This window comes from Paramacrobiotus metropolitanus, unplaced genomic scaffold (genome assembly GCF_019649055.1).
Source record: "Paramacrobiotus metropolitanus isolate TYO unplaced genomic scaffold, Prichtersi_v1.0 Parri_scaffold0000127, whole genome shotgun sequence".
Classification (NCBI taxonomy): Eukaryota; Metazoa; Tardigrada; class Eutardigrada; order Parachela; family Macrobiotidae; genus Paramacrobiotus; species Paramacrobiotus metropolitanus.
In genome coordinates this window covers 326,930-348,546 of record NW_026570347.1, presented here as the reverse complement: position 1 = coordinate 348,546, position 21,617 = coordinate 326,930, and the positions used below count along the sequence as shown (strand labels likewise).

General features: G+C 42.0%; 1 protein-coding gene across 1 annotated transcript; it reads left to right on the top strand.

The window, feature by feature from the left end:
- The first annotated feature begins 747 nt into the window (after positions 1 to 747).
- Positions 748 to 18,518, top strand: LOC129598692 (uncharacterized). The gene is given in 16 exon segments (XM_055496716.1): positions 748 to 823; positions 891 to 986; positions 1,073 to 1,146; positions 1,434 to 1,591; positions 16,195 to 16,268; positions 16,389 to 16,462; positions 16,525 to 16,620; positions 16,652 to 16,703; positions 16,766 to 16,986; positions 17,045 to 17,147; positions 17,270 to 17,406; positions 17,473 to 17,586; positions 17,645 to 17,812; positions 17,877 to 18,161; positions 18,233 to 18,392; positions 18,439 to 18,518. Coding segments are annotated over 16 exon segments (1,968 nt in total).
- The last annotated feature ends 3,099 nt before the right edge of the window (positions 18,519 to 21,617 follow it).

The following is a 21,617-nucleotide window of genomic DNA, read 5'->3' as shown; positions in this document are numbered from 1 at the left end:
TTCTTGCCATTTTAATCAATAAGAAACCTTTTATAAAATCGTCACGCATGACTAGATGTTGCTTCTTTAGTACATGTTTCCAATCACCACTCAGCGATTCTCTCAAAAGCAATCGATTAACACCTTGTTTTCATTACGCTACTTCGTTTTCAATAGATGTACTGTAGCTGCTAGATGAAGTGGCTCCACAGAGTCTGGTATACGGGAAAATGCAGGCCCAATATACACACATTGCTCCGTGCAGATTGTTTTCGATTTCAAACAATTTCCACTCTGATTCTGACGCTCGGTACGTTTTACTGAGTTTTCTTATTCTTAGCAACGCACGATAATTATTGTAAGAGCATAATGTTAGAGGTCTGATAGTTTTCAGTTTATAAATCTGGTTTGTTGTGGTGCCCCTGGCAGGGGCAGGGGCAGGTAATAGTTAGCACTAATATCGAAGAGCAAAGTGCTCGCCACCCAGTGGGAGGAAGGCTCGTGCTCAATGCCCGGCCAGGTGCAGGCAGCGGCCGGATCTAAAAGTGGAGGCACTTCATCTGGCGGCTACAGTATACCGTCAACGACATATTTCGAAAGAGCTTATTGTCGTTCCGTATTTTTACGGTCCTGCATATCTTGTCAGTTTCTAAGTAAAAGCAACATTTTGACATTCAAAGGTCAAGTGGCTTTACATTCAGAAGTCTTTTTTCGTAACATTGCGAGCAGCAAAAACTTGCATTCGATTGCATGTGATTAACCGCAGAAATGACACCGCCAACTGTTAAGGAGTTGAACGATAAGCAGATTGTGGTGGCCATCAACGGAACACAGTACTATATTGGTAGGTGTTACTTATAAATGACTTTATGCAAATTTGACATTATACAGTAATATATGTAATTTTATAGTTCCGACCACCTTTTCGGAAGTCTCGTTAAATGATTTCCTTCGCTCACATCTTTTACTGACGGGAACTAAGGTTATGTGTCGAGAAGGAGGATGCGGTAAATTACTTTCGAAATGTTTTATAGCTGCATATTGCTCGTTCGGATGGGGAAGTATAGTTAAAATTAAAAAAACCCCTCTTTAGGCGTTTGCATTGTAAATGTGGCACATAAAGATCCAGTTGGAGGGAGTCAGTTTGTTGAACGCTCTGTGAACTCAGTAAGTTCGCTTTAACCACTTACAACCTAACAAAAATGGCTACTGATGCCGAGTAGTCGAGTACACTCATGTGATTCCATTGCGCTGGGTGACCTTTACGTACATCTCACCTTCCTTTATCCTGTCAGTTATGGAAACAGCTTTTTTGTTTTTTGTATTGCATAATAAACCATAATGCACTATCTGATGTCCGGACTGCTATTTGGTTTTGAAGAGAGGGTTTTTTATGCGTAGAACTGATATGCATGGTATGCCCTGCATCGATATGCATCGAATGCCCTTTGCAGTGTTTGTGTCCCATCTTGTCATGCGATGGCTGGGAAATCACTACAGTGGAAGGTATTGGCAATTAAAGCAAGCCCCACCTAATCCAGGGCCGATTAACCGAGCACTATGGCACCCAGTGTGGATTTTGCACACCGGGAATGGTCATGAACATGTACAGGTAACAAGCGTGACAGTGCCCTTTTTGTAAAGTAAGTAATCTTATTTTTCTTGCAGTTGCTTTATCTCATAGCCAGTTGCTTTTTATTCCGAAAAATTAATTCCGCATCAGAATGATGTTGCGCTTTGTTTAAATGCTTAAGAATCTCTGGTAAAACTGAGCGTTTGCATTACTCATGTTACGTACAGTCTGTAATTGATATGAAATTGTAACGCTCATCCATAGAAGTATACAAGTAGTACCATCCGGTAGTACGTTTGTTTAACTCATACTAACTTTGCGCATGTGCATTTGCATTTGCACGGATGCGCAAGTGTATATGTGCATTTACCCATATGCGCACATGTATACGTGCATTTGAAATTGCACACATGCGCACACGCGACTCCTGTGCATATGCATTTGCACGCATATATGCCTAACTGGAAATAATTTTTAAAATTGATTTGTATATTGACTGCACAACAAGGTTCGGTTTGGTTGAATGTGCCATCTACGATGGTAACCGTACCTGGACCATGTACCTGGTACAGGTACCGTTGCCATGGCAACGCGTACCTGGTACCAAGTACCAGTCGCATATTCACAGATGTGCATTCGTTTATGAAAATCTAGTTTGTAATGACACACATGTCTGCATTCACCCTGAATGTTGCGGACGAATAGTGTTTTCAATTCTTGTTTACTATACGATCTTAATTAGGCCATTACAACTATTACTCATTTGAATACCGAATGTGAAATGATGCCTTTGTATTTTGCGGATTAACCAGGATTGGCAGCGGATCAAGCTCCGACGATAACTGGTAAGTGGAAATGGGTAAATATTAGATTTGGTTTACTTTCGTTTCACACAGCAGTTCGGTGTAGCGTCAGATTTCATTCTGTTTGTGTGGATATATAATTGATTTTCTTAAAGCTTTATTTGGTTTTGATTTACCAGCCTTAAGTGATACGTGTTGTCAAAGACAACTCCATTTAACATCAAAATGTTTTGTAACGAAAATAAGCTACAATATAAAAAACGGCACACGTAACGAAAGAAAAATGACAAACACCACAATTCCAGTTTCTGCCAACAAAACGTTTTAATGTGTGAAAACCAAGCTCTGTAAAGTTTGAATTCCAAAGCGCGCAGGGTGTCATTGCTATCAAAGGCCAGCAGTGCGTCCCACTGTTTGCAAGTATTTAAGCACCGTAGATCCACCCTTTTTCGTGTCGAAGAGCTCCCGAAATACGGAATGGTCGTTATTGCGGACATCGGGTACCCTCCACATGGTATTCCGGGATCTGCGGTCTGAACAAAGGACTATGAGTTACGTTCTTTGTCGGGGCATCTCGTTTACCTTTGCTGCCTCACCTTTTTGAAGAAACGGAACGCAGGATGTGAGTTACAGCGTCATATTTCGTGTTGTCTGATTCCAGGAATCACTTTGTAGGACTTTGCCTATTCTTTCTGTAATAACTATAGCAGCAAAGACTATAAAAAATACCACGTACAAAATTACTAACAAAACGTTTTTGCATTTCTTCTGGACGCCAACGGCGTCCGGAAGCATATGCTGTAAACCAGCCATGTTATGCACTTTGTGTTGTGTTTGCAGTGCTTAAATAGACTCGTTATTGTTTTTGTGCAGACATGAGCATGAACAGTAAGGGTGTCACTGGCGGAAGCAAGGATTACCAATCGAGAAAACTATGTGCGGAGCCGTGGATAGCTCCTAATTTCAACATCAGCTTACTTATTTTGATGAAGACGCCATTTAAGCACGCAGAACGACACTGAAAACATCATTTTCAAAAATGTATAGTACTGTCAAAGAATATCCGCGCCTCAGTGCGCCCTTTGGGATGTGTGTTTGTGGACCGACCATGTCGGGTAAATCAGAGTTTGTTTTCTCTTTAATTTAGCAACGAGACCGCATGATTGATAAACCACCAACAAAAATTATTTATTGTTACGACGCTTGACAGAGCGGATTCGAAAAGCTACTGTTTGCAAACCCTTTTATAGAATTTATTAAAGGAGTGGACGAATTCTTTGCCTATTTCGAGTCACTAGATGGAAAGGTGCCGACATTAGTTGTTATTGACGATTTGGCGACAGATCTCTGCAAAGACGTGCGGTGTGCCAATCTTTTCATCCGCGGAATCCATCACAAAAACGTTTCGGTTATCGTGCTTCTACAAAATCTATTTAAGCAAGGCAAGGTCATGCGGGACATTACCCTCAATCTAAAGTATCTAGTCCTTTTCAAAAACGTGATAGATGTGAATCAAATAGCATTATTGGCCAGACAGACCGGACTGAAGCAACTGGTTAGTGCTTATAATAAGGTCACGGCACGACCGTACCAACCCTTAATTTTGGACTTGCGACCAACGTGCCCAGAATACTTACGTATCCGCTCCCATATCTTTCCAAACGAGCACATGAGAATTTATTTGGATCGAAATTCGTCACAACTGCCAAAATGTCGGAACGCGTAAAATCATTAGCACCCTTTATCATTACCCTACAGAATTTAAAACCGCGACAACGACGCGTTCTGATGAGTTACATGAGTAAACCGCAGATGAAAGCTTTGGAAGAAATCGCCGTCAACATTGTAAAAAATACTGTCGCATTGACACCATCGCAAATTGATAAATGTAAACGCCATCGCAAAGCATTAAAGCTCATTGCATTGCGACGCTATCCTCTCAAACAAAAACGAATAATCTTACAACAAGGAGGATTTATAGGGGCTATCTTACCGGTTATTGCTGGGGTCCTAATATCGTTGATTGGGAATGGATGAGTACTATATTGTTCCTAGACGCATTATGGAAGAGCGCCTGCATGAGAAAATACAAGTTAACAAAGAACCTCCGGAAGCCAGAGCTGTTGTTTCTTTGGATGAACTTGTTGCCAAAACCTTAAGACGAACCGATATGAACGGGTATGAGAAAGCCGACCTGCTAACAAGCATTCTGGAGCGTTTCTTAGCATTGAAACAAAAAGTCTTACCTGACGAAAACCCTGTGCAATTCTCGGATGAAACCGTATTACAACCGGCACCATTAGGAGTACAACAAGAGCTGGAAAAGTTTCGCAAACACAAAAGAACTGACGAAGATGAAATAGAACAAGTGCCAAAGCAACCGCGCCCACAATTATTTCCATCGACGTTGCCAACCAAAGGGCAAAAAAGGCATCTGGAAGACGATCGGGATGGTCCTATAAAACATGGTCGTGTCGCCTTGTTTCCACCAACACTCCCAGCAAAAGGACGAAAGCGCAAAGCCGCGGACGATCATCCAAATACCCGTAAACAACGCCGTGTACCCTTGATCCATTATCCATTAGAAAAAGGAAAACGGAAAGCGCCAACGAAGATACCGGTCGGAAACTACGTTCCCGAACTGTTCAAAGCGGTAGTGGTCGACATAGGATCCAGTGGATAACCTTACCAAAATGTCCAGTTTTCTTCCTACTGTTTTGCGACTGTGTCGGATATTTAAGATCAGTTGCGTATCCAGTTGTTGCAATAATGGAGAAACTGATGAAAAAGGATCCGAACCCTCGCGATCCCGGCGCTTTTGGGGGCGTCGACAGATTCCAAAGAAGTTTAAAGACCAGGGCCAATAGATGGAAAGCACAGGCGATCGTGCAGGAGATCGATGCCTACACTGTCAACAAGGAATCACGCAAACGCTTCCCGCGCAACCGCATCGTAACAACTAACCTCCGCCAACAGTATCAAGCGGATCTGGGCGATCTAGCCAAGTATTCGAAGGAAAACGATGGATACAAATATTTGCTATTTGTTATTGATTTTCTCCAAGAAACTCAGTATTCAACCTCTGAAAACCAAAACGGGTGCTGATACCAAGGAAGCGCTAACCAAAGCGTTCAATGATTTGGGAGAGCCGGAAAAACTGCAATATGATAAAGGTACAGAGATGTTGAATAGAACGGTGGCCAAGTACTTGAAAGACAAACAAATTCAGTTCTTCACTTCCGAGAACGAAGACATCAAGTGTTCCATGGCGGAGCGCGTTATTCGAACCATCAAAATGCGGATGTTTTGATTGTTTCGGTCCCGCTTATCAACGCGTTATATTGACAAATTGCAGGACCTGGTGTACTCATACAACCATTCCAAACACCGTGCTCATGGTATGCGACCCATTGATGTACGGCAAGACAACTCGTTGGCAGTGTACAAGGCTTTGTACAAGCACAAAAACGTCCAGAAGCCACGGTACAAAGTCGGTGATGCCGTGCGGATTGCAGTGCACAAAACAAAGGTGGAAAAAAGGTATACCTACCGTTTCAAAGAAGAAATCTTCTACATCCATCAAGTCATCCCGCATAGCATTTCGGTCTATCGTTTGAAGGATTACCAAGACGAAGTTATTAAAGGAACGTTTTATGAGCATGAACTGTCACCAGTCTCGAATCCACAGCATAAAGAACACGCAATTGATTTTATTGTTAAGCGGCGCGGAAAGAAAGCATTAGTCCGTTGGTTAGGTTACGGACCCGAGCACGATTCTTGGGAACCACTATCATGTTTGAAGGAGCGCCTTTCTACATAACTTTACCCAGTGATGTCGCCACAGAGGCGGCCAACACGCCATCAAACTGGACTACCAAACTGAAACATCCCATTACCCTAAGGGTAAATTGGAAATGGCCCTGGTGGAACTGCAATACTTAAATTCTTTCTATACTCTACCTACCGAGCAAAAAATTCAACTGGATATTGTCCGCGAATTTCGGGTAAAAAAAGAAGAAGACTTTATTAACAGCGTCAATTACGTTGTGCACCAAGAAATTCTGACGGTTCCTTCCGGAAATTATAAGAATGCCGACCTTTTACTGCAAACCGTCAATAACATAGCTCCTACAATCGGACCGTACATGGTGGATGACGCTGTACATCAGGATCAAAGTGCATTGCCGGATAACAAAGCTTTCAACTTGCAATTTTTAACCTCAACAAACCACCGAGTGAAACTGCTTATTGGCAACGATCGAGTGTCAGTTACGTTTCCACCTGGATCCGTTACCTTGCAAAAAATACTGGGGTTTGAACAAACGGAATTTAAACCAGATGCACCTGCAGAAACTCACTCCAATGCACTGGGACCCTTTCCGTTTGTTACCAAAACCAGTAGCATCAAGTACTTGTCATTCCTCAGTAAAGCTCCTCCACCTAAACTGACCACCTTTTTGTCGGAACGACCGGTGAACACCATGCGGGGGAACCAAAGCCTGTTTCTGTACAGTGATGTTGCGGACTACAGCCTGATTGGAGATACTGCCGCGCAGTTTTTGCGCGCTGTACCTATTAGACGGGAGGTCACCCAAATTGTGGAAGCACGTTTCGACATTCCCCACTACGTTCCCGTATTGCGCTAACATTTCGAAACTATTCATTTAGCTATTGCCAATGACCTGGGTGACGACGCTAAATTCCAGACGGGAAAATCACTAGTAAAATAACATTTTCGGCCACAACGCTTATACTGAAAATGCCTCTCGTTGCGTATGTCCCAGACCCGCGACGCTACGAAAACGTTTTCGTGAGCCAAACGGGAGGAAGTGCTCTCATTCGCTATCGTGGCACACTACAAAATGGATCCGGATTCCCACAAATTTTGAAGATTTTATTTGTTAAAATTACCAGCTTTGCAAAACCGATACTGCGTAGAGCAGCGCCGCATGCTAGAGCTGCTTTGGAAGCCGCCACCCCTCACTTGCAAGATGCGGCAACCGGGGTTATTAAAGAAGCAGGAGCGGCGATTGGAAAACGCCTAGTTTCACAAGAAGGAGAAGGCGTTCGGAAGAAGCAACGTGTTAGACGTAAAGTACATCGCATTAAACGTATTCCGCCAACCAGCATTCCGGACTTCTTCTAAACAATGGCAATGCTCATGATGGAACATTCGGAGCCGGCCATGCAGCTGGAAAATCAACTGTTTGCCTTGCCGGCAACCTTGACCGACCGCTGGCGTACCGAACACGAAAAACTAAACCCAACAACAATTTTGACCGACAATGGATCCGCTGGCGATATTAATTTCTTTATTCCACCTAGTACGGCTGGTCTGCTCAGTTTGGCAGATATGATATTGGAGTTGGAAGTGGGCATTAAAGTGCGTAAAACTACCGGTGACTGGGGATTGGTAACCGCGGATGATGAAGTGGCACCCGTCAACAATTTCTTGCATTCGCTCTTCTCATCATGCCATGTAACGGTAGCCAATCGACTGATCTCGGATGCCGCCACGTTCTATCCGTACCGAGCATACTTTGAATCACTGCTATCGCACAGCAAGGAAGCTCAAAGTAGCCAGTTAACTTCGGCTGCATTCTATTTGGATACACCGGCTAAACATAATGACGAAACGTCTAATCAAGGAGAAAAGAGCCGCAAAGCCTTATTTCAAACCGGACAATATGTTCAACTTTCTGGAAGATTGTTCTCGGACTTGATCGATCAAAGTAAACCACTGTGCACGGGTGTTCCCGTCAATATCCGGCTAGTAGTAAGCCGCCCTGAATTTGCCCTGCGTGTGTGGGATAAAGATGCCACGAAAACGTTTAAGCCCTTCATTTGCAATGCTCGGTTGGCTGTCCGACGCTATATTCCATCATCGGATTTTCTAACAGCTGTTGCTGGTGAATTATTAAAGAAAACCGTCAAATATCATGTTGAGCGGATAGTTATGCGCGTGTCGGATATTCCGCAAAAAACGCAAAGCACCGTGGTCAGCAATCTACAAATTGGGCAAATACCCAAAGTCGTGTTCGTTGGATTTGTCGATAGCGAAGATTTCCACGGATCCATCAAGAAGAATCCGTTCAACTTTCAACCTTTCAACATTACACAACTTAGTGTGGAGGTCGATGGTCAGAGCTTCCCTAGCAAACCTTATGTAAGTGACTTTGAGCACAACTTATCCTTGGAGTGCTACGATGGTTTGCTCGATACTCTGGGATACCGACCGAGTTTGCAAGGCGGACTGCCGTTCAACCGCTCCGAATATAATCAAGGATATACGGTATTTGGTTTTGACCTTACACCTGGACATACTGGCCGTGGACCATTGACTTTGATAAAGCAAGGAAATCTAAGTGTATCAGTTTCCTTTGCTAAACCATTGACGACAACAATCATGATGGTATGCATGCTGATTTACGACAGCATCATCGAAATTAATCAACATCGCCAATTAATTGCGGATTTTTCAACATGAACACGGAGCAGATTCACCACTGTCTGCAGGGAAATCCTGTTACCAGCCAGCTGTTTCACGGTGTGTTTGCTAGTGACCAAGTGCCGCCATGTTTAGCCCCGTACCCTGGAGCATGTGTAGTTAACACAGACCCCGCTGACCAAAATGGCGCACACTGGATTGCTTTGCTTCAAACCCAAGTGGGAATCTTGGAAGTGTTTGATTCGTATGGTAAAGCGTTGGAATCATATTCTCAGCACTTCTGTATGCTTGCCCAGAATAATACTATTGTTTGTCAAGGCGAACAATTTCAATCCGAATATAGTACCGTGTGAGGTCAATATTGCTTATTTTTTGTTTTGAGACGCGCTAGCGGCGAATCTTTCACTAATATTATACATTTATTTACCGATAATCGAATAAGCAACGACAAGATGGTGTGTCAGTATGTAAATTCTTTTTTTGATATCAATACAACAGTAGTTGACGGTTGTTTCCTCCGTTAAATATGTCAACGATTAATGAAATAAACCATGCAAAAATGATCTGTTCATAGCAATAAATAGAAACAAAGCCGTGTTATACTGTAGTGACAACCATAAGATGCATTACAGAAATCCTAAGTTACACTTGGTTCAGAGAGCAGTTTACCTGCATGCGGATTTGATTTTCATGTGTATCCAAATACTTTGCCACACCCAAACTTAAAGCTTGCTTAAAGCTCAGTTCATCAAAACCAAACAAAATGCCATGCACAAAACGAGCATCCAACAGACGTGAACAGCATCTTTCCATTCCGTATCCGTTAACACGTCCCGGAAATCAGGGCATCGTTCATGAACGAGTTTCACCATAGCATCAACAATAGCGTCGCACAACTTCTCATGACAAAGACCTTTCTTGTCAGCATCCGCATCCTCAACGATTTCGTCCACACTGACAATATGTTTGAAGAGAGTGAAATCCCGTATTAGTTCTTTTAACTCTTCATAACACTTCTCACTCAATGAGATCCCGTTTCTCGTGGGCATCAAATCACCTTCCTGAGACTGCTGATAACGGCGAAGGCTGGCAACGTTAAGACGGCTCCAGCTGAAGTACACCCCTCGGTCCAGTAAGAATAACGGAGGTAAATTTCCATTGAGATGATCTGGATCGGCTTTTCCCGTCAGCAGTAACGATACCAAGCGCATGAATCCTCTCTTGTTAAGGCTAATCGTTTTCGCCCAAGTCTGCTTCCATTTCCCAGGCGGTCCTTCCTTCCATTCACCAATAAAAACTCGAGTTTCTTCCCACTAATAATCGACATGCACAAATTTCTCGTTGCCCAGACGATACACAGGACGACCATTCTCTGTGAAGGCTAAACGAGGATGAGTCTTCTCGACACTGCACTTAGTCTTGTTGACTAGTGGCATTTTAGGCTTCGGTTCTGAACGGCGGCGTTTTAGAGATGGTTCCATTTTTGTCAGAACTGAACTCAAAAGAAGTAAATGTTGAGCGCACGCAAGTTGTAAAACAAATGTCTGAGGGTGAACTGTGGTACATGGTGCCAGGTAAAGTACCAGGCACCAGGTACCATAAACCAACGCTGTTGCCAAGTGATAAACGAGTTGTGTGTTTCAGTCTAGTCTTGACCATGGCTCTGCCATGTGTTTTAGATGCTGATTGGTTTATAATTGAGAAGACCCCATATATCAAACAGCTGACCTTTTCTTGCCCAGAAAAACATGACAGCGGGCAGTACACCTTCAGTTTACCACGCTCGGCCAGCAAACACGCTCGAGAGTTGCAGAAACAGGCCAAGCATTCCCATGGACTTCTCTGGAGCACCTTTGGTGATTATCGACACAATCAAGTGACGGTTGCCTTGGAAGACATGTTTAACCGTATTGGCCGTCCTAGTGAGCTAACTTTTTATGCCAAGGGTTTGGAGAAGTGCCGCTTACTGGAGCGTTATGTGCCCCAAGTGGTCAATCTTGAAGAACTAGGTTGCCCCGTCTATCACCGTCTAACGGATGTGCCCCAAACAACACTGCGCAAAGCTATTCGGTTCGGTTTGTGGTTCTACTGCCATGCCAAACATCATGAATGTCGTTGCCGTTGCGGATTTAAACACTACCCTCAATCTGAAAGAGATTGAAAAGAAAGTACCGATGGCGCAGTATATTCCCCGCAAATTTTCCGGGTTACTCCTTCGTATTCTGTCTCCGTACAAGGCACATTGCCAACTATATTCCAATGGAAAAATCACGGTCAATGGAGCTCGCTCGGAATCTGCTGCCAGAGAATTGGTCGACAACTTTACCAGGATTCTTCAATCAATTGGGTACCATTGTATCGTTTCGGGATTTCGAATTGTTAATATTGTGGTCACCCATGATTTTGGTACGCGTATCCATATTGAGAAATTTAGCCAACATTACAAGTTGGAATATACTCCTGAACTGTTTAGTGGTTTACGTATAAAGTTGCCTTGGTGTACTGCTGTGCTCTTTCCATCGGGAAAGTGCAACTTTTTGGGACTGAAAGAAATGCATGACATACAAATATCTGTGGACTTTGTCGGTCGAATGATACAGCAGTTTCATGCTACTCAATAAATTTATTCAACCGTATATCCGTATGGAACAGTATTCCAGTCTTGCGTAATGCGCCGCTTATCATACGTCACTTGCAGACGCTCAGTTACATCACTATTGCACAGAACAAGTTTCGACTTGATGCGTTTAATAACGTCATCATAATGCACATCAATACTACCAGACATGTGCAGAATATTCATTATGGACTCCATGTTAATTTTCTCTTTAATCCGATTATTGATGGTGAATCCTTTGATTTTGACTACCGAATGTCCATCGTTTGTCCTGTAGGCATAGGTCTTGGCGCCCAAGCTGACGAATTGCGTAATGTGTTGTCCAGGTTTTAGTTCATCGGTTAAATCGCCCTAAAATCGGCCAGTAGGAGGGTCAGGCCATCCCGGTTTCGACACAAAGAAAATGGAATCTACAGAAAATTATTGCCATAAAAATGCCAGTAAAAATTTAGTGCAGCAACTACTTGTGTCAAAATACAAGAGACGCTCTTTAACCATATCCATAAAGTGGTACAGATGCAGTCGTGCCCAACAGGTGGTAAACCTAATGTAAAAATAGAGTAAACCTCTGCTTGCTGAGTAAAGTTTTTACAAAACTTACGCGGCCAAGACGACATTCGTATTCGGATTCTGCTCGATAAAACCATCTTCTTTGGTGTACGTAATCTGCACGACATTGTCATCAAAAAGATCCCACGAATGCACATGATGTTTGCCGGAAAATAGCATTTCATAAAATGTTTTGGGGTCATGGATATACATGGTATTCAGCTTGTTGTCCTGCATTCCTAGTCAGCCCCAAAAGCTGTTCAGGCATAACTTGGCTAAACACGTAGGCCGGGATTATCTTTGACTTTACTGTAATCTAACTTGACTCCTTCTCGTTCTTCAAAATCAGAAATATAATTTCGCTTTTCAATTTCTGTAGTGATACCCGCTGGCCATCCGCTGGCTTCAGTTTTGATCTTCAAAAAGCGGTCAATGTACTCTTTGAAAAGATGATCATCGAATATTTCGTAATGCCACACTTCGTATATCCTGGTGACAATGTATCCCCGATCCAATGCAGCATGTAACTCTGGCGTACACCACGTTCCCGTTATTTCCCTTTCCAAATCCGAGTGGGCACATTTCTTCGTGTTCTGTTCTTTAACACATGTTGCACATGACGGAAAGGTCAGCTTGCCGTTACAACGGTATGGTAAATGGGTAACCACAAATCTCCCGGTGGTAGTACTGTGCAATGGACCAAACCAAAATATTCACGAATGTCTTGAAAGTTCTTAGTTAAAATAATAGGATGTCCTAGCGGATACCGGCGATTTTTGTTAACAAAAGGATATTCACTGTTGAAATCAAAATACTTGATCTTTTCATCGGCAGTCACGGTATGCAACAATCGCACGGCATTTGTCCGGCCACCGTAGAAAGCGTTTCGAGTATTCAGCGGTTCGGTAATCTTTATATCATTGACGAAGTTGCGCATTTCGGAATCAATACGAAGGTCTGCGTCAAAATCATGTTCCCAAACAGTGGTTACCTGGTGACCCAATGAGCGGAGGTACTGCTCGCGGTCCATCGTTTCTTTATAAATGTCACGCATTGGAAGGTTTCGAAAGGGGTGAACCGTCTCTGGGCCCATGCAGGACGGACAACCATGGTACCAACATCCATAAAACTCGTAGATATGGCCTGTGTCAGGCCGGTATCCATCCACGTAATAAGGACCAATTTTCTGTTCGGTGCAGGAAATCACAGACTGAATTTCGCATTTTTCTTCTTCTTCCATCCACGAAATCCATTTCATGGCCTTGACCGACTGCAAGCGATTACGGGCGAACCGTTGTTGAGGCACCAGTCCAATTTGATTCGGTTTTAAAATGAAAGAACGCCAATACAAGTCGCACAGTCCAGCGATGGTTAAAGCTGAAGTGAAAGGGCAAAGGCCGTTGCTGATTTCCATAAACAGCTTGCGAAACTGTTGGCAACAGGTCCGTAAGACAGTGACGTCATTTTCGCAGTAAGCAACAAATTCTTTACGAAAATCAAAAAGGCCGTTTTTTGTTTTGACATCGATATCGTACCACTCTTTAAAAGAGACTTGCGCTTTCTTGTCCATTGTTTGGAAGCCATATTCATCCATGCTGGGATACGGCACAACACGGTCCGAATTTTCGCGACGATTGAATTTATGAGGGAAAGTTCCTTTTTTGATATCCGGTAATCCAAATGTCGCGGGCCATTTGGAGAGGCTTTGTGGGTTATAATTAATACTGTCACGAAAGTAAATGTCATAACCCAGGACATCCAGTTGTAAAATCTTCCACCGTTCATGATAACTTTAGGGGTCACTCCATTTTTTAACAACCACTGTAGGATAAAATATCCATCAAACGCTTTAAAATTGTGCGCGATGATGTAATGCCCCCTGTGGTTCTCGCTAATCAAAAATTCGCACAGTGGGTCCGTTATGCATTTTCCTAATGGTTCATCAGTACAAGGAAAAGTCCACTGAGTTCCCGTATCATCTTGCACGACGGCTAAATTCGGAACCAACTGGCCGCCATCTTGGATGTAGGTCTCGAAATCAAAATAAAAAAACTGAGCATTTTCATTCTTTTGACGCTCTTCCGGGGTCACAGTGTGCGGTCTCATTAAACACTGATGGTTTTCCGGTAATACGTGAATGTTGCAATTCTTACAGTATATTTCTCCGCACTGGTGGTTGTTTGATCCTTTCCGGTTCCGCATTGACACCACACACCGGCATTCCAAACAAACTTTGACTGTGCTGCACAATGATTTCCCACGACTCTTTTTGGGAACCAATTGTGGCGATCAGAACATCCTTGCCCATAAAATATACGATTGCAGTCAGTGCAGTGTATAGGATTTGTTGTGTCCCGCTCGCAATTAGTGCGCAAGCATTGGTGACAGATACTGTTGCACCGATGAATGCGACGATCCGAATAACCTTTACCGCACTGGTAACATCAATACGATTTTTAAAGAAAGCCGGTAGCGACAAAAGCAAATCGTAATGGTGACCATAAAGCAACAATACAATGTGACGCTCCTTGAACTTTCCATTGTAAACAATGCTGCTTCCTTGGTATAAACTGACCACGACGATCTGATATTCTGGTAGCACAGCTTCAAACAGTGGGATATCCGTGAGATCGTAGGATTTCTCTGTCAGCTTTGCTCGTTTTATGAGCTTTTTGGCTTCACTGGTTAGCAATTTTTTACCCTGACGAAGTCGGCGAATCAGCTTCTTGTCCTTGTCAGCATACGCTTTGCTAAATACTAATGCTCTAGCCATACAGATATTATCGGTATTCCTTATCTCAACTACAGGCTTCATCTTTTTCAATTTCCGATATAACAATTGCGGAATTAACCGCCGTCACCCACTATTCGGCAGCTCCGTGTATTGTACAGATATTTCAAAAGTGTCGTCAAGAACAAAGTCCTCGTTTGACTGCAGTACCTTTTCAACTTCGTCCATCCATCGTCTGACATCCAGCTGCGAGCGTTGAATAGGTGGCGTCCAAATTGGTCGCCCTAATGAATGGGAATCAATACGCAGACGAACTAAATCTTTGTCACCGATGTCACGCAAAACTGACTGAAGGATATGCTCCAAAATAAAGGTAAGTACGACTGGAATTTCCACAAAAGGAACATGATCCAGCTGGGATACCTATAACGGTACCTCAAGTGATAAATGGTGTTGGGCTACTGCTGTTGCATCATCATCAGTCGAATCATTTCGTGAAGCCTTGTGATAGTTTGTTTGTCTTCAAGATTGTAGGTCCTTGATTAAAAGTCTGGTTGCGTAACGTTTATGTCACAAAATCAAACCAAAAAAATTATAAATCTTTGTAAAATTAAAAAAAAAACATTTTTCCATCAGCTTTTCAAAGTCTCTGTAGTAGCTAAAGTGGTAATATAATAATAGATAATTAATAAAAAATAAAAAAATAAAGTATAAATAATGTTTTCAGAAATACTTACTTTTACGGTAAAACACTTGAAATGGAGCTTGTACTTTCTGGAAAACTTTTCGCCTTTGCTCTCGATAGTAACGTGGTCATCGATGTCAAACGGTTGGTTTTGAGTTTCAAGGTCTTGCTCCACCGGTTTCTGTCCACCCATCTGATCGGTAACATTTTTGTAGGTGTCAGTCCAGTCCGCCAATGACGGTGAGGCGTTACAGTCCAATAACTCAGCTGAAGACAATTTGTCTTCAAAATGGACCCAAAAAACACGTATCAAAAGGACGTACTCCGTATGGTAGACATTACTTTAAAAAGCGTTAGTAATAACGCTGTGTACGAAAGCTCTTATAGCGTTTAGTAAAAAACCATAGACTGGAATTTCACAACTAACAAGGTTTCATTAATCGGAAAGGTAACTACATGGTCGTGAACACGACCGGTACTTGGCACCAGGTACGCGTTACCATGGTAACGGTACCTGTACCATGTACCTCGGCCATGTACCATGGCACATCATACATTCAATCACGACACTGTTGTGCAGTCAGTAAACAAATCAATTTTAAAAATTATTTCCAGTTAGGCACATATGCGTGCAAATGCATATGCACAGGAGTCGCGTGTGCGCATGTGTGCAATTTCAAATGCACGTATACATGTGCGCATATGGGCAATGCACATATACACTTGCGCATCCGTGCAACTGTAAATGCACATGCGCAAAGTAAGTTTGAGTTAAACAAACGTACTATTCATCCGTTATGCTGTTACAGTATGTTACAAAACGGTAATCTGCGACAGCAAGATGTGGAAAACTCGTTCGATGGAAACATCTGTCGCTGCACGGGTACGGAATATACATTATATACAGTATAAATAACACCCTATTATAAATTGTTCCATTTTGGAGCGCGATTGGTATTATATAAGGTAACTGGTAACTGTTTTAAAGTGACTGCATTTGCAGGGTACCGCCCCATTTTGGACGCTTTTAAGTCGTTTGCTTCCGCGGATGCCGGTTCGGGAATTCCTGATATCGAAGTGCGTAACCTCATAGCTTATTGCTAATACAACAAACAGGTAAAGCCGGTTACTTGACGCAGAATTCCGATGCGGTTATCGCGTTGTGCCGGAAGCTTGAGAATGCCTGTTCGACTAATAGCTTCAAAGGTCATCACTACGTGCGACCTTTGTGCAACGCCGTAAAAGACTTCGCTCCACCATCTGCTTCCGCAGGTGACTGGTCAAAATGTTTACTACGTCGTTGGGCATACTGGCAAAGGTAACCTTCGCGTGATCAGAAGTACTGAACTGGAAGGCATCTCAGCAAATATCATATACCAGGTGTATATGATGATGGACCGTACGACTCATATATCGACCTAAAAAAAATTGCTGATTTATATGAAATCAGCTTCACGGAGGACACATTTCGTTTTGGATCCGCCATACTGTTGCGGGACGTTACTGAGACTTACAAAGAACTGTCGGTCAGTGATGGATATCATTATTTGTCGGAACTAACCGCGCTGCTCAGCAAAACGGCCCACGTGGCTGTTCGCAATGTTAGTAAACTTAACATTTTTTCATTCATGTAACAGAAAATAATGATCAAATATTTAGGTTGGCTCATGGGGCGGCAATATGGCCATGAAGAATCGCCATAAAGAATTTCCTTCGGAGACATTTCTTACAATGGTTGTTTCCAATGCCACAATATATACCGGTAAAAGTGCAGTGCTGATTTTTTTTCTAATTGGCAACTACAGAGTACAGAAGATTATGTGAATATTAATGGCGCAGTAAGCTGGATTCCACAACTCTTAAGTGATTTGGTTTTAATTTCAGGACCGGACAATAAAAGCTGCAAAGGCGAAGACTTCGTAAATGCTAATTTAAAAGGAAAAATAATCTTGCGGGCAGAATTACCATCTTTTGGGGAGGATTATTACTTTAAAACTTATAAGATCATGCCACGATCTCAGGTACGCATGTTTCTCTTTACGAAAGTATTCCACATTTTTAATGAATAATCATGTCGTTTTATTCAGAATGCGCATGCCATTGTAAATGCAGCTTTCCGAGCAAGAGTCGACAAGACACAAGGAAATTTTGTGATATCCGAGAAGCCTTGTATACTGTTCGGCAATATTGCGCCAACCTTTGTAAGGATCGCGGTCATTAAGAATTTTTGGATATAAAGCAATTTTTGCCACAAATTAGACTCATGCTACGCAAACGGAAGGTTTTCTGGTTGGCAAGGACCTTGGGGATGTTGATGTGTTGCACCAAGCATTGCAAATACTGAGCAAAGAAGTCAACCCAGTGATGGATCCATCGGAAGCCAAACCGGAAAACAAAAGGTCTATCTGCCTGTCGCTGCTTTACAAGGTATGTGCACGGCCACATTTTAAGACATTTCTCAGATTATACTTAATTTTTTCGAAATTTGCAGTTTGCTTTGATGATTGTGGGTGATCATGCTGATGAGAGGTATCGCAGTGCTATTGCCAGTTTGCGATTAGAGCGACCGGTATCCATCGGGTCGCAGTCTTATCCTACAAAACCAGAGGATTGGCCATTGACGCAGCCGATTCCCAAGATTGAATCCATGATCCAGTGCACCGGCGAAGCGAAATTCATTGCGGACATTGAACAAGAAGGAATGCTGCACGCCGCTTTGGTCCTCACTACGCAGGCCAATGCTACCATTTTCCGGATTGATGCTGCTCCGGCTTTGGTAAGAATTAGATACACATTCCATACAATTCTTAATAGGCAACAGTGAAGATGACCGTTGTGTGTCAATAGGCACTGCCGGGTGTTGTGCGAGTTTTTACGGCATCCGATATTCCCGGTGCGAATAACATATTCCCACTAAATGATCCCAGCTATCCCACGACCGCGGAAGAATTTTTAGCTGTTCGTCAATCTTTCTATGCCGGACAGTCGGTTGCCATCGTCGTGGCAGGCACGTATTTACCTGCATGCGATTGACTAAAATAAATATTAATTAGATTCCTTCGTCATGCTAGTGGAGGAAAATCCAGATGATTTAGATCTGCGTATAATTTGTGACAACATCGGAATGTTCTAAGCAGCCATACGGACGAACAAGAATATGCATGTTCGTATGTTCAGCTTATTCGCTGATCATTGTGATAGTGCATTTTGTTTCTCGTCCTCATTCAGCGTATAGGGAAGCACATTACGTATGAGTACGCTACGTTATCTCTAAATGTCAATATTATCGATGCTGCTTAAATAATTTTGATATTTTCAAGTTTTTTCTAACTTTAGTTTTATCATCGAAATTATTTTACTGCGTTTGCAACACTATATAATTACCATAGCAGCATGAATGATTCTGCACCAAACTTTATAGAGCAGTACACTGGCGTTTACTTTATCTATGACAATGTTTTCCAGAAAAGCCTAAAATACATTTTGTATTCTTACTACTGATTGTTTAGCAACCGCGTTTGTTGTCATTTAACTGCATGAATATTGATAAATGTTCAGTTCAGCATGCAGTTGCTGTAAAACATAACCACCTTAAGCGTATTCTTGTATATAACATGCGTACGTAAATTGTTTAATCATGAGTAATATCACCTTGTTTATATTGCTGTTTGTTAATCTTAATACTGAAGATAAAGTAAAAATAAAACCCTGAAATAAACACTAATTACTGTTGCAAACTTTTTACTTACTTTATTTTTGCTTTTTTTCCTCACACTATCGCTACTTTCACTTATTGTTTACTAATTGACCCTAAAGATTACATACTCAGTAAGCCAAGTACAAAATTTTTATTAAGAAGTTAATTTTGTGCGAAGCGCGAAGGTAATGAGCCAATTTATGGTGAAATCATATGAAATTCCAATAAAGATCGTGTTGCCGGTAGAGTTATTGGCTGTCACAATTCTTCTTTACCACTACTTACTTTTTACTGATATTTTAACAACCTTAATTATTGTTACTGTGACTAGAGCTCAAAAAACGTTACTATTACTGGATGCTCAATATTAGGCTACTGTTTACTGAATAATTTTATGGCAGAACAAAATAACGAAAGGTCACGGCACGGCTAGACCGGCCGGTCGAATACACTACTATGTAGTATGCAAAATGCACATTGGCGGTAACCAACGGAAAGACAGGTTGAGTCGGAGATTTCTTATATAAGAAATCCTGCACTATAATATGTAATGTGCTCCTGCACTATAATATGCTCGTACAATACAATGTGCTCTTGCACTATGATATGTAATGTGCTCCTGCAAGATTCTCTCTATAGTTTTTAAAGCGAGTTCACTCCTGACGTATTTTACGTTTTATGAAAGATTGTGTGACATCATCCTGACTTTCAGGTAAGGTGAAATGTTTTGTAACTATTCTACGAATATATTTTCGGTACATGACTGCGGCAAATTGGTTTTTTTCTTTTAAAGTACACACGTGCTAAACTTTCAACAGTAAAAATAATCAATCAGCTCTTACCGTACAAGAGTGTTAACCAAATGATGATAAATAGATTGCAATAGCACAGCACACTTCCGTTTGAATTAAAAATCAAGCAAGTAGTACGTGTTTTTCCACAGCGTCAACTACACTCCCATCCATCTGATCTAAACTACCGCACAGTGAGCATTCGTAAAATTCTACATCACAAGCACTTCTAAAATCAATACTACTAACCCAGTGTGTACCGTCAGGGAGCGTAAAATCCAACGCACCGTTTTGATGAGTAGTATCTTCAGCACAACGCGGACACCATAATTTAGCAGTGCGAAGACTTTTAGGATTTTGCTGCACTTTTATATACTCTAGAATATTCAGAAGAGTATAATAATTCAACTCTCCCGGCACTTCCGCAGTTTCACAGTGAAGGCTTATGGCATCCATAATCAACGAATGTTGATAACCGGCATTAAGTGCTTTCCGAATCAGGGTTGTACGCGGGTTTATTGTCGGCTTATTTGCGGTCAGTAGTGGTTTTAGCTGGGTGCAAGGTGATGGTGGTGGTATTGGTGGTGATAGTGGTGATAGTGGAGGAGGAACTTTTGAAGGTGGCACATCAGAATAAGTAGGTGCAAGGTCATCGGATTTACACCGCATTACTGAAAGCAATTTCGAGGGTTTTTGTAGATTTTTTGGATGTTCTGCCATGTAGTGTTGGGATAGGCAGTGAATGGCATACAGGCACGTTGGTGACAACTTTAAATGTTCGATGAGAGGTACATCTTTTGACTCCCAGCGTTTTACCGATAATCCACAGAAATAGCATTTGACAATATCACCAAGGCCTTGAAAATAGAATCCCGCTTCACTCATGCTTGCAGGCGTGAAAGAATTTCACTGTTTTGGCCAATCTCGGAAGCTTTTAAGGCGCTCGTTGAGGCTTTCGTATTTTCGGTGGTTAGGAGTTAAGTAGAACTTGCTAGGCGTGAAAGATATATCTGCCTGGTTGAACCTTTGTTGCAATTCCGCACAGTGTGGATACGTCTTGAGATGTGAATCCAACTGATCATTTTTACTGGTAGTAGGTAGATCCACATTTTTGCAAAATCTGCAGACGTAAGCATCCTGAATATTAATTTCGTAAAACCCTTTTGCAGCCAGCTCTTTACTATCTGTATATTCACTATTAGTCCATAATAAGCGGTAAGATGGTACATCATTACAACGTAAGGCATATGGACTTGGTAACATTCTTCAGAGGTCTGTCACCGATGAAAAATTACCAACGCAACAATTTTTAAAACTGTTCGTGTATTTTAAATGGTAGCGTATGAGAAAGTGATAATAATCAAGTCTCATGCAATCTTTTTTCAATTCTGAAAGCAAAACCCATCAGTATACGTAGTAGATTATCAAGGTTTCACATAATTTTAATCAACTATCAAGATCAAAAATAGTGTTCCCGAACGCAAGCGACAAATTATCATCGGGCAATAATATCTTTCTCACGCTCGTAATCAGTGAAACTATCTCTTCCCATGAACGGCATTTTACGCTGATTACATCGATACCACATCAAATCACTTGCAAGGTCATAATCAACTTTTACAATCGTTCCCACGTTAAATAGAATAAAGGATATCACACTTCAAACTCGTACAGGATGCAGAAAAATTTTCCCACCGTCTTTAGATAGTTGTTCAGAGTGACGCTCATAATCGGATTATCGTTA